Here is an 18,352-nt window from a genome sequence, read left to right as displayed (position 1 = left end):
TGTGCAATAATTTTCAGGGAAATTTTGGTTCCTGAAAATATTCTGCATTTTAGGACAAGAGTGGGGATAGATAGTGAGGGACAGAATTCAGTGTATTCCTGTCAAAACTACAAATGAAAATATTTGAGGTTTTTAGATGGCTCTTAGTAGTGACGGTTATGTCTGTACATTTAAAAAACAAACCTACAAGCAAAACAAAACTTCAGTTTGTAGCAATATTTGTATGCTTAAACTTTATGTGATATATTCTGTAAAATTTAGACATTTAAATGCATTTTTCTACATTGCTTGTAGATTATAATGTATAAACAATTTCAAAACAAATATTTATAAGGTGTGTATGTTACGAATATCTAAAATCTCATAAAAAGTTGAGTGGAGAGCTGAAATTTATCTGATAGTATTATATTTTTCAATTTGACATAGACTTTCTACCTAGTTTGGTTGAATCTTGTTATTTGTCAATGCTTAATTTGCTTGATGGAATTTTCTAGTATTATTAGGTGCAATTCTATAATTTTTAATGTGTCTGAAATAGCAATAAAGTTTTTTGTATCAAGTTAATAATCTTTATTTGTTTATCTTACTACTACTATTTGTCAATGTGACAAATAGTAGTAGTAAGGTTATAAGGCTTGCCATGGTTTTACCCTTTACGAATGGGTCTAATTTGCAGCATAATCAGTTAGTATGGATGATAAATGGGAACAGATACTCCTGACCTATGGGAGTATAGAACAGATTCAACCTAAATATCTAGGGTGGTAGGCTGATACTAGACCACAGCTGATAGCCAGATGATTGTCGAATGCCGATCCCTCGAGTAATAAATGAATAAAAACATCAAATAAGGATGCATTTTTAAGTGAATGTACTGTACAATCTATACATTCAATGATCATAGTAATTATATGCAGATTGTTGAGCAGAACAAGAATCCAGTTTTGTACATTTTTTTTTAAGTGTCTTTAAAATTTATAGTAATTTTGCAATTTTAAGTACGATATTGCACCTTAACTTTATGATGAGCATTGACTTTTAAAGAGAGATTTTTGAAAAAATATTTGTTGATGACTAGAAGTAAATATAGCTTAAAAAGAATACATTCTTTCCTTCCTTTTCTTACATATTAGACTGTCTGTTTCAACCAGAAGTTCAGCTTTTCTGTTGCAGCCAGGAGTTAGTGAGAGAATGAATGGACAATGCAGATAAAGTAATATGGAACATCTTCCCTAGTATGATCTCCCAAGGCACGAAGGCTACATTATTGTGTCTGGCTAACTCGGAACATCAAGACGACAAATCAGAATCTCATTTCAGCACATTAAATCCATAATTCTGAAAGAACCAGGAGTATCATTGATTAGACAACTAATATTAATATTATTAGTCTGTAATAAAGATAAAAATGAGAAAATAACAATTTCACAAGTATAAGTACTCGTTGTTTTAATTATTTTTCAATTTCTTCATCTTATTACATTTCTTTATTATATTATCGTATTCAACGGTGGTAGACAAGTAACTTTATGCGCAGTATCAGCTCCAATTACAAAAAATTTGTGGAACTTATAAATGGATGTATTTTCATATATGTAGATTTATGCATTCAATTCAATTATCATTGGTGGATGAAGGTGTGATTACAAACTATAGGCATAGGAGATGATAATGATAACCTCTATTAATCTTTCTACCACTATAATGTCTAAATTTAAGAAAATTTTAAAATTTCAACATCATGCAAGTAATATCTTATGTAAGCATACGAAAGTGCACTTATTGATGCAAAAACTGATACGTCATTTATCCATACTGTGACTGAGCATGTCATATATAAAATACCGAAAATAATTAGAAAGCAATGAAAGTATTATATAAACAAAGGTAGACAGTATTGATTTTGTTCATCTGTCTACTCGTGTATATACCGTAGATGGAAAGAGAATAATAGAAACTATGTATATGATATGCCTACACATTTACATTTTGATGATATCATAAGATGCATCCTTATAGATAACATCATGAATGACTTTGCTTTCTATTTCAAGAGTTAAATTAATAATGATATCATGTATGATGATTAAGTTTATTATTAATTTAAGAAGCAGTGACGATTCAAATGAAGATGTACTTGTAATTCTGTATGAAAGTTTATAAGGAAATTGTCTCTGAAAGTTCTTCAGATTTTTTTAGTTTCTTATATTCTTTATATATATTTCTTGAACCCCAAAGAGTCAGACGGTCACAATGAATATAAAACCTGTTCAGGAGGAAAATTAGAAATTAACTAGAGCATTACTTATTTCTTTAATTAATTATATACAATTCATAGGAGTAAAGGTTACTTAATAATATAATGTATGCTTACAGTATGGAATGCTTAATTTCATGTTATTTGTACATTAGTATGAACTGATGAGGCCAGTTCATATTGCTACATAAATAACTTCAGATTACCATACTTTTTGCCTCATAACAAGCACCCCATTGTATTGGATGCATCACATGTTTCACGTCGATTTTTGAGGGGAAAATATTATTCACAGTATAAGATGCATTTGGCTTATAGGGTGCATCTTAATTTTCAGATAAATTTTAGGTACAAAAAAGTGTCTTACGAGACAAAAAATATGGTAAATGTTCAGAATGCCATTCATTTATGACTTAGTTAATGTTGAGTTTTCTTTGGAGCTCATTCTTGCCCGACACTGGAACAAACACATTCCTCTGAAAGAAGTACAGTACTTATTTGAATGATTCCATAGAATTACAGACATCGTGCAGTGCTAATCTATTCCTTCTAGTCCCAACAGTCCCCCTAATTTATAAATGTATAAATATATAAATATATTTATAACAGAGATAATATATTTATCTCTGTTTTTTTTTATATTAATGCCTTAGTTTTGACAAAACAAATCCGCATGAAATTAACATAAAATATTTTGTTATAAATTAAAAAAGTTATAATATAAAATATACCATTTATCTGAAAATGCCGATATTTTGAATTCTGTAAGAGTCATTTAGATATAAAATTTTTACTTATTCTGTTATAAATTATTGTATCGAATTTCTAATTTTACATTCATAAAACCGAAATTTCCATCAAATCTTTACATTTATTTCTGCAGAAAACTAACGAGAGAATTTTTTTATATATATAAAAATAAATAAATCCGAGCTTTATCAATTTAATCGTTTCCAGATTTTGCGATTAAATGAGCAATATTCTCGGAATTAAAAATAGTCTTGCTTTTAGAGCGATTATTGATAATTGTTTAACCTTGAATTTATTATGCACGCTCTGATCCAATTTAAAAATAATTTTCTGAATTCATTCGATATGTTTACGGCCGTATTTTTGGTGATAAATTTATCATTGCGTACAGAATATTTTGTAGAAGCGATGACAAGTTATGTGAGATTTTTATGAAGTACACTTACTTGTTCCTACCTAAATTTAAATCATAAAAATAGTTCTGAAAGATGAACTCTTATAAAGCTGTTATTTTTGTTTAAAAATATACTTTAAAAGTTTTTATTTATTAATTTATTTTAATGATAGAAGAGTTTGATTTTTATTCCTCAGCTTGTAAATCGAATAGGATTTTGTTTAGAATTTTTTATAGGGCCGTATTTACACACAAAGCCTCATTCTATGCGACTACAACTTGGAATACAGCTTTTGAATTTTCTATTTGGTGCTGCAGGAAGGTCCTCTTTCGTATTATGGCGCAGGGTTGCAACTGCAAATCGAGCTCTGATTTTTCAGATTAATTAACGAAAGGTTTAATTTTGAATAGCTCAAATGCTTAATAATAATTTCTCGGCTATCATTAAAGCGTCGACACGACTTGGAAACGTATTAGTGTTTTTGCAGTGTTCGTAAAACAGAATCTGGAATATAAACATGTTAGGATTATTGCTATTGATACATGATTATGGTCATTGAATAATTACAAGCAATACATTATCTAAACTAGACTCTGAAATATCTAAAGACAGTATATAGCAACATCTTAGAGATTTGTTCATTTCATATCAAATTCATACAAATTACATTCTTTACATACTAATACGGAACTTGTTCTTGCTGCTATACCCTACAAATTAAGATTAAAAAATGCATAATCTGATCAAAGTATAAAATGAGAGTTCACCACACAATTATTCCATGTTTACCGATTTAAAATTCGTATAATACAAAGGAAAATAATATACATTATGCAATTTGTTGTGACAAGTCCAATTATAAAAATAAAAATGTGCTAATTATATGCTACTATTTGTAATGACAGGATTATTGAGAGATAGCAGCATTCCTGATGTATTTGCAGAATTGTATTCTTGACCTTCCCATTCTCTCTCTCTCTCTCTCTCTCTTGCCATTTATAGAATCCATAGTGATGATAATATACTTAATTAGCTTATCTGTGATCAGCAGATTAATTATGACAGCATATTTTTGTTTTAAATGATAAATACTACTAATCTGTATTAAGTGAACTTTAAATCAGCAAACGTGGAGTAATTATACAATGGACTGTCATTGCATACTTTGAACGAATTTTATATATTCTACGACCTTCAGAACACGAGATGATAAACATCATTAAGAAGTATTTATTTATTTAAAAACCGGTTATGTTAAATATGAAGTAAAATATTATTATTAATCTACAGTATAACAAATATAAAATCTTTCTATTTTTAACTTGTAATTTATGCAAAAATTTGCACGTTATTAACTATTCCTCGGCGCAGATGATTTTATTTAACGCGTAGGTTTTGGGAAAATAGGTCTATCGTTCTTCTTTTAGAGAAGTTATAAAACCTTCGAGTGACAACTTTCCCGTTAAACTGGGTTAAAAAGCTCTTCTAATGTTTTTATAATTTAGTTTTAATGAAAAATGGAGTCGAGTTATGCAAAGTGGATCGGACGATTAAACTAGATTACGCGAGCAGTAAACGGGAGCCTCGTCAGAAGCCGAAATTACAAATTATAAAAAGGTTACATTTAAAACGGATAAATAACAGATAGAATTAAATTGGCATTTAATCAAAACACTGTCGAAAACTGCTCTGAAAATGGAACACCAAATGTACGTCTCTCTCAATTTCTTAAATATTTGGCATTAGAATCCAGGTGAACTGTATAATGAGAAATTAACAAGACACTATATTATCTCCGTTCAGACACCACCTAGATTTCTAGTTCGGCGGTCTACTGTATTATAGAATTTGTAAAAAGAAAAAGGAAATATGCATATCTTTAGCCAAAGAATAAGATATAAGTCTTGTAATGAATATAATGTTCGATATTCAGAAAACTTTGAGATTAATTCCGACTTCCCCTCTGTAAAGTGTTCTCATATTTATGCAAGATTTTTCAAAATTTCCTGGTTTAGAGTAATGCAAATGCTGCATTTCTCTAAACCAGGCCCGGCCAACCCGCGGCTCGTCGCGTTAAATTGTGTGGCCCGCTAAGCGATATTATATATTTATTAAAACTTTTGTTTGCCGTTATGTGTATACCAAAACAATTAAATAAATGAAAATTTGCCCGTGTCGTCGTTATAAATACACGAGTGTGAGTACGAACTCTCGGTATAACAATAAAATCTTACTCGTATTTGTTTTACTTTTTTAAAAGCACGTTTGCCTAAATTGTGGCCCACCGTAAGGTTACGCGTGATCAAAGTGGCCAGGCCTGCTCTAGACAATCTTTATGCTTTTAATTAATGCTTAGAAGCATCTTCCAATCAGTTATTCACCCACTTTTGAGTGTCGTCGGTTATCCCAACGAAGAAATGCGGAGGAAACTCCAGCTTTCCTCGAAATAAGTCATTACATCTCGTAAAGAACACATTTTAATTATATTTTTGTGCGTTTGTACCTGCTGGCATTTTTTATAAACAGTAAAATAATAAAGTGAATGGTTAAAAATAATTCTATATAGAATCTACGTTAAATAAAACATGATTATATAAGAAATACTTCATAGAATTTACCTAAAAAGTGACTTTTCTTCTCACCTCTTCTCCTGTTTACACGAAGATGACCGTATATGCAAAGTAGCAAAAGTTTCGGGAATTTTATTAATTTTTGCATCCTTAATGTTTCAAAAATTAAAAAAAGAATCTGTATAATATTTACAAAAGAAAAAGCATTACTATATTAGAAGTTTCGCTGATTAACTCCAGCATAGCAAAGTTGACTTAATCTGAAAATAATTAGTTGCAGAGTTCAAATAACTGCCACGAATTTTGAACCGGCTTTAAAAATGAAATAACGTTGCACATTCCGAACACGTTACTTCCATAGAAACGTAACGTTACGCCGTGAAATCGCCTCAAGTTGCTCGTTTATAACGTACTTCTCTCGCAATATGAGATAAATTTAGTGTAATAGGGATAAACATTGAATTCCCAAGCGGGGGTGCGCGATCTACCGAACGTTCTAAACCCGTTTCTAGCCAGTGTTTTAGGATTCTAAAAAGGAGACCAAGTTAAAAACTGTGTAGTGGTGTTTCGTGTGAATGTTCGCCGAACGTATTGTCGTTTGCGGAAATTTAACAGACGAAATGAGTAAGCAGTCGAAAGTATCGTGAATCAACTCATTAGTAAGGGCTTAACAAGAGGAACAATGCGTTTTTAATGCGGTGTTTTCAGGAAGTGCAGTCGAGAAAGGGAAACCATCGACGATTTTCACAGATTAAATGCGACTGACGTCATCTGAAAACTGTAAAAATAGACCTTTTTCTACGTAAATGTTTCACATCTCTACAGATTTTTTAAAAAACGTCAAGAAATAAGGTAATTAGTTGTTAACCTGCGACGTTCACGCGACGTTACCTTTACAGTTTTACGTGCTCACGCTAAGTTTTACAGTAGAATATGTATATTTAAGGCATTTTAGCGAATGTAAAAACAAAGGTTAAGAGCGCGAATAACGTTAAATACGACTACACGTATCAGATTTTACGTGAATTACATGAAATTAAACCGTGTGCTACGACTTACGTACAGCTTATATGCCGTTTCGCCTTTGGTCTATGGGTTAATGTTACCTTAGGTGCCAAGATGGCGGCTCGTCTCTGATTCCAGCAAGGAAACAGTGGGACGAACGTTCTAACCTAACCTAACCTATTCTAATAATTATGGTAATTTATTAGAATAGGTCAGGTTAGGTTAGAATGTGCGTCCCACTGTTTCCTTGCTGGAATCAGAGACGAGCCGCCATCTTGGCACCTAAGCTACATTAACCGGTCTATGGATATTTATGAATATCGGTGGAATTTTTCGTTAAAATTCGTAATTATCAGCCAATTCTCACATCTTTAGCGCATTCCTAATCGGAAATTCGCATCAGTTTTCGTTCCTCTGCAAACACCGAACGGAAAATAACACAAGTTTTCGTACATTCCTGTATCTTTCTGCGTGTATTCGAATACATTTTCGGCTAATTTCTCGCGGTTTCGAAGTATATTCGGCGAGGAAAAATAAGAAAAAAAAACAAAGGAACTAGCCACCATTCTGGTTTCGATTCTCCCACTCGTTGACCTAGATTGTGTGCTGTTAGTTACGCTTCCGTTTCGATCGATGTCTAAGTATACGCAGTTTGAATTTTTTGTATTATTCTCGAAGTGAGTGCAACGTACCGTAAATAAATATACATATATATATAACACTGTTACAGATTGGTAGGGAGACCTTGAACAAGGTGACGTCGGACCGCGCGGAAGTAATCAGTTCAGGAAGCGCATCCTCATTTACTAACTCGTTAATAACTTAGCAACTGCGTAAGTTATCAGTTACGAGATTTGGCACGTATTTACGAGTGTAGTCGACCTTATCGGTGTTCAGCGGAAAGTTTCGGAGGGGTGTGAAAAATTCTCTACACGCACACGTCACCCCCCACGCTGCCTACGTACACGTGTTGTGTGCAGGTGTTGGATCGATTAGAATCTGTCCTTTAAAAATATCCGGTTGAACTTGGGCTGTTTTTTCTCCTCCCATTTAGGCGACATTTTGTATGAAGTGGCAAATAAAGCTAATTTATTTACTTATTTTTATGTTTGTTTTTCCTAATTTGGTGTGGGTTTATGAGCTACAAAATTTAAATTTTTTTCCTGTTTAAATGAAAATGGTATTAAGTAGTAAATTTTTTGTTAATGTTACCTATGGTTCCAAGATGGCGGCTCATCTGATTCCAGTAAGGAAACAGTGGGGGTGCACGTTCTAACCTAACCTAACCTAACCTAACCTATTCTAATAATTTTGTTGGTAATAATTATGGTAATTTATTAGAATGGGTTAGGTTAGAACGTGCGTCCCCACTGTTTCCCTTCTTCTATTTGCTGGAATCGGAGACGAGCCGCCATCTTGGGACCATAGGTAACATTAACAAAATTTTTTAATTAGAAGTTAATGACTGCATTCCTCAGACAGTTGAGTGCTTTTCTGCCAAATACTTTATATAGTAGCAGTACTTCTGAACCGTGCGGAGCGCTTCGACATAATGGTTAGTGCTGGAATTTGTTTATGATATACAATACTAATAGAACTCCATTAAACTTGCTTGGAACTTGGACCTCGAATCTCACGACTCTTTGGAAAACGATCTCCGTCCGAGTAAAAATGTGTGCGACCGATTATTGAATTCGTAGATTACTCCTGTCTTTCCCCAACTTTCTCGCTTGTCATCCAGGCTACAGAGAGTTTGCTTTTGTTTACACAGATGCTCATTTTTGAAGAAAAATGATGTATTATAACTGATAAAATTCTTATAGCATAAATACTCACACATATAACAAAATTACCACAGTCTGTCCCATCCTGCAATAATCTTTCCATTATAAATATTGTGTAGTGATTAATTCTAGGACATTAAAATTTAATAAATTAACATTTTTAATATTTGGGAAGAAAACATCAAGAAATATTATTATTTTGATTGGGAAACAGGGGAAAGAGAACGAAAGAATTAGAATAAAGTGAGACTTCTGTAGCCTTTTTTTTTCATTCACGACGTTAAGAGTAATACTTTGAATAGGAAAGAGTGGAGAAAGAACTTGAAAGGCATTTTGTTGAAGACATCTTTAGCATTGGAGATTTTTTGAGAGAAGAATTATTCATGTTTAACAAATATTTATATATGGGTTTTTTAAAGAATTATGTATGAATAGAATTTTTACAATTTGAAAAAAACTGTTATCCTTTAACGTATCTACATTTCTTTGTGTAAGTTGGCATATATTTATTCTTCAAATAAATTGATTCGCTCGTCCCTTTGTAAGAACACTATCAATTAGCCCTATATAAAAAGGGAGGTTATTCTTGATTAGCAAAGCTTTTCATACTAAGTGAAGCAAACAGCGGATTGAAGAATCAATCAAATTTTCTGTTTATACTTGTTTCCTATTTGTACAATTTTAATTAATTAATAATTAATACTAATTTTAATATCGTTTTGTACGACGAGATACGAAAGATACGACGAAAGACTGTCGGAAAAATTGAAATTGTTTTGTCACTCTTGCTTATTTCTTCCTTGAAGTAAGAGTGCAATGGAAGTATTTTTTTTCTATTGAAATTGTTAAAAATAGTTATGATTTTATCTTATTAAAGAAAAAGTCTTTAATGTTTTAACATCTACGAATATCTTTATAAGTCAAATATCTTATTTGTTACATTTGTTTAATCTTATATTGAGTAGTCTTTATTTAATACACTTTCAATTAGTGATTTAATTTTAACAGTTCTGTACAGGAATCCATTTTTGGTATAGCACAGTTTTGAGCAGGTGTTGCACAGAGGGTTTCTTAACTCCACCCTTGTATTGTAATTCTACAGCCCTTCTTGACAAGTCAAATTGATTGCTGCATTTATTTAAAATCTCTTTAATCTTTTGGAATTATTGTTAACTTATTTAATCCTTCGTTAATTTTATCATGAATGACAAATGCATAATGATGAAATTGATGATGATTCTGCGCACAATGACAAGAGTTGCTAGTGTTTCTATATAGTAGCATTTGTAGAGTTTTTGTGACTCATTTGTTCTTCGAATTTAACATATTCTAAAAGAAAGAGTTCCAAGGAGAATTAAGGCAGGTTTTTCTTACAAATTAATCACTTTGGTTGATCGGCTTTTGGATAAACGACGCTCTACTGTAATTAGTGGGATGGATGAGCCTGTTGATCATTGCTCATTCCTTCAAATCTTGGAATCAAACTGGACACAGCCACTCATTTCCTTCTCCACATTGATTTTCGTGCAACGCTTAGTTTTTATCACAGCAACAAACTCAGCTTCGCACAAATAAGAAGTCGCAAATGGAATTAAGATTCTCTGAGCTTTACCACTCAGAAGGGATATTCATCTTTTACTGATATCCAAAATTCAGTTAATTCCATGCTGCTAAATTTTGTTTTCGATGTATTGTCGCAAGACAACTCAATAAGACTCTCTTCTTCTGCAGCAGTAAATTCAGATGGAGCACCGGCATTAAATAAATCTTGAATCCATGCAAATTTATCGATATCATCTTGAAAAAATTTCTCAAACCAGGTGATAAGCTGTGATAAATGTTCTTCAGAAATAGCTTGAGAGAAATCAACTCCACTGGAGGTCAAAAACTGTTGCAACAAGGAGAAACATTCATTTCCTTCATCTTCATTTATTTTTCTTTTCCATAGTTTTAATTTTTTTTTTTATAAAAGCCAAAATTCTCTCAATTGACTTTAAAAGGTGCAAGTTGCTTCTCTGCAGGGAGAGATTCAGAGCATTTGGCTTTTCAAAATTATCACATAAATATGCTAGTTTTACCAAAAACTCTTCATTCACAAAATTTTCGATATACTTGTGGTCTTCCTCTTTAAGAGAAATATAAATTTCCTGTTGCAGTTCAAACGTACAAGACAAAACATTACCATGAGAGCCATCACGAAGTGCTGTAGTACAACAAAGACGTGTTCTGATTGCCTATCCTCACATAGATTTTGAAAAATCTTGCCTTCAGTAGCCAAGTATTTATAAAGTTAACTTCATTCACTACATATTCGAAGGCCTGGTTCGATGTAGAACTCAGATATATTGATGCGAGTGCTTTCCTGTGAATAACACAATGGATCCACAGGGCATCGGGGACTTTGCTTCATATAAGTGCTTGCAATCCTCCATTCATAACAGCCAGACATAAAACAAACACCATCAGTACAGATGTCAATGCATTTGGTCCACTCCAAATTATTTTTGGATATAAAAATATCAAGCATCTCAAACAAGTCATCAGTGATACTTTTACAAAAGAGGTTGTAGAAGACCTTCTACAATGTTACTACTATTGTAAATTGTACATAGCAAGTCAAGTGAGCATTATGATTATTATCTATGTCCTCATCCAGCTGCAACCCAAATTCCTTCCCTTTTATTTTTTCAATTAACTGAACATTGGATTCTAACACCTTCACTATGTGCTGTATTCTGCGACTGATGGTGTCATTGGACAAAGGCACTTTTAAAGCTGCTTCCCAGCAGACTCGCCGATCGTAATGTTCACCATATCTACAGCAGCCGATAGAATGAGTTTTTCTGCGATGGTATGAGGCTTTTTACATTTTGCGATTATATGTGCCACCATTATTACTGAGTTAATGATTTACACCAGGTCTGCTAGATGTCACATCTTATCACATTGGATTGAAAGTGGAAATAAAATTATAAAAATTTTATATTTCATGACGCTCTTGCGAGGAAGCCATGGCTCCCTAGGACGCCGCAGCGCACACTTTGGAAACCGTTGGTTTAGTGTATTAAGATCAGTACGGCTGAGAAAGATTCCGGATCTTAATACACGTACTCATCATCACATATTTTGGTTCACGGATCTCAAATGATCGAATTTGTGCGAGTGTCGAAGCTAAAAACCATTAAAGCTAATGAGCATTAATGTTTTTTATCTAATAATATAGTAACGATAGATTAAGAACTGAATGTTTTATGCGACAGTAAAGCTAATGAGATAATCTTTTTACTTGAGAATTTAAAAGGAAATTAATAAACCTTTATATTTTTAGGCACGGATAGCTTTTCTGCAAGGAGAGAGAATAGGGTCAACGATAGATTTAAAACATGAATGTTTTATGCGACAGTAAAGCTAATGAGATAATCTTTTTACTTGAGAATTTAAAAGGAAATTAATAAACCTTTATATTTTTAGGCACGGATAGCTTTTCTGCAAGGAGAGAGAAAGGGTCAAGAAAATTTAAAACATGATCTCATTAGAAGGATAAAAATGTTGGAGTATGCTCTCAAACAAGAAAGGTGAATGAGTAAAATATTCTATTCAAGTTTTAGTAGTTTAGGATGATGATTTTTAATTGTTTTATTATATATATATATTTTTTCTTTTCTCATAAAGAGCGAAATTACATAAGTTCAAATACGGTACTGATCCCAGTCCAGCAGATTTAAAAGTTCCAATATTTGATGACATGGGAAAAGGTAATTATAAAAAAAAAGTTATTATTGTTGTTAATACACCATTTTCAGTTTGTTTTATTTTAAAAAATTGTAAAAAAAACAATGGTTAAAGGGGAGGAAAGTAATTTTGAAATATTTTTATATAAATTTTTTTTAATGTCTTTCAATCATTTGGGTGATTTAGTTGTAATGCACTAAACTATTGAATGGATTAAATCTCAGAAACGGCTAGTTTCTGCTTGTCGTGGTCTCTATGGCTGCGTTCTTTTATTCCTCCGCGTCACTCTGCGCGAGCGACATCCGTTTAAAAATTCCTGCAGAATGCATTCCTAAATTCCAGTGGGAGTGCGCGCCGTCGAACGGCAAAAACGGCCATTTGTAGCAGTAGTTTATGGTGGAAAGCAAAATGGTGTCCTCCGTGGCTCAGATAGTTTCATTTCGGGGTCCATTATGTGATATGAATGAAAATTTAGAAGTTGTGAAAGGGCAAGTTAGTGCATGCGGTGATGCGTCTTTTCGAATTTTTTTCGAATGGTAGCCGGCATTCTAATTTTTTCGTGGCTATTTTGAATGCTCTTTCAACAAATAATCCATTTTATGGTTAAATTTTACAATTAGGGCCCTTCTTTTGCCTTTAAAAGCACATATTTTAGAATTATAGATTCCTCCATCACCATACTATCGATAGTGCGGGTGCCGCCATCTTTCTTCCTTTCACCATTGTCATTCCTAAATGCCTACAAATAGCAGCGCAATCTTGTAGTAGCAGTGACGCGCAACGTCCGCTATTAAAGAACGCACCCTATAAGTCTGGTGTGGAATGAAGATCTGTAGCTCTCTTTAATGGAGTACCTGTAGGATAGTTAGCATTGAATGGCCCTCTTGCTCAGTTCTCTACTCGGGTTATGAATAGAGAGAGCCTTACGTTTTCTTTTCTGAAGCGTCTTCGTGGCTTTAACTAGGATTATGCATTTTTTGAGATCCAAATGTCTCATTGTCGGACCTGATTTCAAGATCTGACAATGAAACATTTGGATATCAAAACATTTAATTCCAGTTAATCAATGACTTCTCTAACTTATTTAGCAATTTTTTCATCTTATATTATTCAGTTTACATACGAACTGAATGTCACGAACTCAATGAGACTGTTCCATTCAGTTTATATTGGTTTCAAAAGATGTATTGTATGATTCTGTTTCATGTCTAATAAATCTTATTCTTTGCAGATGAGCAGTGTGATGGAGAATTATTGATAGCAAATAATAGTAATGTTTCGTGGCAAAAAGGCAGACAATTACTTAGACAGTAAGTTTCGTTATAATTTTAATTTAAAAGCAAAATATTTCTTATAATTTAATTTCTTTTGTTAAAGTTAATAAAAATTTTGATAGATATTTACAGGAAATAGGCTATACCGACACAATTATAGACGTCAGGTCATCTCGAGTTCGGACATTATTAGGATTATCACCAAATAACATGGATTCTAATGAGAAACAGACCACATTTTCTACTATGAACGATCATATAAATAAAGGAGTAAACGACACTCAAATAAGGAGGTAAGTCTATAATGCTTTATTTAATTTCAAAGTTGTAATTCTTTTTATAAAACGAAATAATTATGTACAAATAACTGCAACCAACAAATGATGATTTATGATGCATTTTTAAAACTTATAATTAAGCCATATAAATAAATTACCGATTAGAAAGAAAGGCAGTTTTATTCTTTGTCTTTGTATTTTACATCTTAGCTTTTAGTAAAACTTTTTACACATCTGCAGAAAAAGCATAATTTCATTTGAGTTGTGATTACAATTCAAATTATTTACATCTTTTAAAAATATTTAATCTCATTGTAGTTATGATTAAGTGTGGCTTTCTTATGTGTTAATGGATGTTATCAATTTCAATTATTTATATTTTCATAGATAATAGCGAGGGTTGAGGCAGAAGTTTTAAACGCGAAAATGTGTACGTCGGACACACGGCGCCGCTTTCCTGTAACAAGATCTTTGCAAAGACAAACAACTCAGTCACTAAGCCTAGAAGTTTGACAATGGCATTTAGAATGTCGAGTATGATTCCACTGACTTTCCAAACACCATTGTCAAACTTCTAGGCTTACAGGAAAGCGGTGCCGTGTGTCTGACGTACACGTTTTTGCGTTTAAAACTTCGGCCTCAACCTCGCTAATAGTTAAATCTATGGATTAAACATAATTATAAGAAATATAAATTCAGTTTTCTTAAAATATAGTAGAATCATAATTATCCAAGCTAATATGGACTAATGCTACCTCAGATAAATGAAAACTTGGATAAGACAGACAGTTGTGGTACCCTTTTAATACAAAATAGCAACAACACACTTCCTTTCCCCACTCATTGTTATATTTAAGATGAAAACTTTACTAAAGTTTATTAAAGATGTAGCAACACACTGGCAATACACTAACAATAATTGAATAGTAAGTAGATGTGCAGTTGGAGAAGAGTGAGTGACTTGCCACTTTCCAACAGACACCAGCTCCTCAATCACTCACAGTTGAGATTAAAAGTATTATAGTATTTACACACAGTATATTTATTGCAAAGCTTTTGTGAATTATATGAAAAGTAGTGTATTACACTTACTGGTACACCTCAGATAATGTGGAATCTCAGTTAATCGAGGCTCGGATAATTGGGATTTTACTGTATTTTTAATGTTTTTTGTGTATTTGATGTATTTTCTATAGTCTCTTCATTTTAATCATAATAAATACATATTTGGCACTAGTTAGTTGTGGTTCTAGTCTTGGAAGAAGATCAAATGATTTCATATATTAAATATAATCATACCAATTGTAAATAATTTATTCACTTGTTATCTTTAAAAGATTTATGTTAATTTATAAGTTATTATGTATACTAATAATATTTAAGTCAGAAAAACCTTAACTGATTTAATGCTTTTGAGATTCCTTAGATCTGAACTTGAGATCAGTTTTTCAAATCTAAAAACTATATTTAAACAAGATAGTGAAACATAATTATAAGATAGACTTTCATAAATAGTTAAATAATTTAATGGATATTTGCCTGTCCCATTAATGTAAAACCAAGTATATTTTAAAGCAAACATTTATCACAATTACTTTTCTTAGACTAAATAAATTATGTATAGTGTACGTGAGGTTAGGAATACGCAAATGCACAACCATTTTCCTAGCTTGTTTACAGAATACAGAATGGATAAAGGAAAACTAACTAAAAGAAAAAGGCAAAATTCTTGCTTTTAAGAAAGATTGCTATTTTGAAAGACAAATTGCGAATAAACTAAACAGGTCCCACACAGTAACCAATAATTTTATTCAATTAGGCAAAAACTATGCCAAAAAGAAGCCAAATAGTAAGTCTAGCAAAGTTACACCAGCAGCAAAATGGGTGATTGTGTATGAGGGAGTAAAAAATTCTATTACTTTACAAGCCATCTTACAACAAAATAATATTACAAATAACATTGCGCCTACCTGACAAGAGAGGCATAAGGAAAAGCATCTGTTTGGACCAACCAGCACATGTCTTGGATTGAAACATGGAAGAAAATTATTTGGATAGATGAGAAAAAGTTCACCCTTGATGGGTCCGTAAAGATTGAATACTGTTGGCAAGATCTTTGCAAAGACAAACAACTGTTTGCAAAATGTGAACAAGGAGACTGCCATCTGATTACTTATTTGTTACCCAATGCAGAAAATATTGCAGGAACTGACTGTTCTTTTTAACAAGATGTTGCACCCTGTGCATATAAATAGAGAATATATACAAATGGCTCTTGAATAATGGGATGCCAATAATTGTTATGCCTTGTTCTCAATCTTAACCCCACAGAAAACAGGAGGGACGTGCCAGCTTGTGCCATTTATGGGAATAGGCAAAGTACACACGAATTGGAGGAGTTGCAAAAGGCAATTTCACAGAAATGGGGAAAAATTCCTCACACCTTCATTCAACATTTAATTTTGACAATGTAACTATATTGGTTACTAATTTGTAATAAAAGGTTTGTTACTATAATTGTTTAGACAAAGTCTATATTTATGGGACAAACGTTAAATTTTTAAAAACCTATTTACTCTATAATACTTTGCGTTATAAGTATATTATACATATAACTTGATATATTTTATCATTATCATTCTGCTATTATAATATTAAAACATAGACAGTAAAGGGTGGATTTATACTTACGGGACATGCTTTATGTGTAGTGAAATGTATATATCTTCTATTGCACTTATGCACTGAAGAGGGGCAAGGATAAACAGACCTGTGTATGGTTGATTTCATAAGAATAGTGTTTTTTATTGTGAAATAAATAAAAAATATTCTAAAAAGTGACTTGAAGAGGTGATTTAAGAGATCTCATAAAAGTTAATTAGTTAAGTTCTCCTTGAATCTAATTAGTTGATAGTAAGTTATAAATTAATTCTGACTTTATGGAGTCATAAATGTGACCAAATATTAAAAGATTTTACTGTAGTAGATGAATACTTTTAAGTTATATAAACAACAAGAATTTGAATGGATTTGCTTTGTTTAATTAATAACTTGTGAAACATCTTGAAATAATTAAAATTAATAATGATAAAATTATTTGTTAAAGTAAATATAATAATTATTTTCTTTGGGCTCCGTTAATGTACAGTAAGACCACCCCGCTTAATGCGGGGGATGCGTTCCTAGACGACAAAGCACTAGCGAAAACAGCGTTAAACGAGACCATTTTAACACAGAGTAAATAGGGATAGGGGAACAAGCGACCAAAAAACAAGCAAATTTTACTATAATTTTAAGTTATTTTTATATAAGTTTTTGCATAATAATATATGTTAAATGACACACAAACATATGCGCAAAATGTGAAGTTAATTTTTTGTGACGAAGGTCCTGGCTCTTCTGAAATTCATGTTTTCTGCAATGAAGTTGTGTAATTTCGTTGGTCGCTTTCTTTTTCTTTTCTTAAGCAAATGTCGGTAGCAGAAGATTGCATCTAAAACACCTCGTTTTGCTTTGGCATCCTATCAAAATCTGGATCATTCGGTACAATTTGATCAATGATTTCGGTTATTGTTACCAAACTTTTTCTAAGGAAAAATGTAGAGAAATTCTTTGGGTTCTTCGTCTTTAGAATTTCTATTTTCCAGTTCTACACGAATTCCTTGTTCTGACTGTTCTTGAAGGTCATCGTTGGTAAGGCTCTCACTAGAAACCTGCAGTAACACCCCAATATTCTTCTCGTCTACATCTCCTGTATCGATTAAGTTGACAAAATTGTCAACTTAACGATGCAGCGATAGACTCTCCTCGATGAGAATTCTTGGATACCTTCAGCCATAACTTCTTCCACACTCCGTTCATGCATTTATCAGTTAATTCTTGCCATGGATGCCATAAGAAATATGGCATTCATGATGTTATATTTTTTCCAAAATTGCAGAAAACAAACATAGATTTAAGGGAAGTACAGTGCTACGACGAATTGCCACCTTTTGCTGATTGGTTCGTGTTAGGGAATAATTGTATTATATACGAATCAATGAAATACCGCGTTAATTTGAATCGGTGTAAATTTTAAGTGTTTTTTTTTTAGGCATCAAGCAGACCGCATTATATTGAATCAGTGTTAAGCGGGGTCTTACTGTATTTAAATAAACAAAGCCATTTGATCTCAAAATTTAAGGTAAAACTATTATAAATTTGTAATGTAAGTCTGAACTGTAAAATCTATCAAAAAGAGAAAAATAATCTCAGGAAACATGGAGAATAATAAATAAATTACAGTTTATACAACTTTAATTCACGTT

General features: G+C 32.2%; 1 protein-coding gene across 2 annotated transcripts in view; it reads left to right on the top strand.

Moving 5' to 3' along the window:
* Positions 1–18,352, top strand: part of LOC136986837 (striatin-3-like) — a 65,598-nt gene that overhangs the window by 16,720 nt on the left and 30,526 nt on the right. For both annotated transcript variants that reach the window (XM_067284459.1, XM_067284460.1), the window contains exons 2-5: positions 12,233–12,336; positions 12,434–12,516; positions 13,725–13,803; positions 13,890–14,060. In XM_067284459.1, coding sequence (XP_067140560.1) covers positions 12,233–12,336; positions 12,434–12,516; positions 13,725–13,803; positions 13,890–14,060 — 437 coding nt within the window. The remainder of the gene's footprint in view (positions 1–12,232; positions 12,337–12,433; positions 12,517–13,724; positions 13,804–13,889; positions 14,061–18,352) is intronic.

The sequence above is a fragment of the Centruroides vittatus genome, unplaced genomic scaffold (assembly GCF_030686945.1).
Source record: "Centruroides vittatus isolate TY-2023 unplaced genomic scaffold, ASM3068694v2 scaffold_1209, whole genome shotgun sequence".
Taxonomy (NCBI): Eukaryota; Metazoa; Arthropoda; class Arachnida; order Scorpiones; family Buthidae; genus Centruroides; species Centruroides vittatus.
This window is presented reverse-complemented; position numbering and strand designations above follow the sequence as displayed.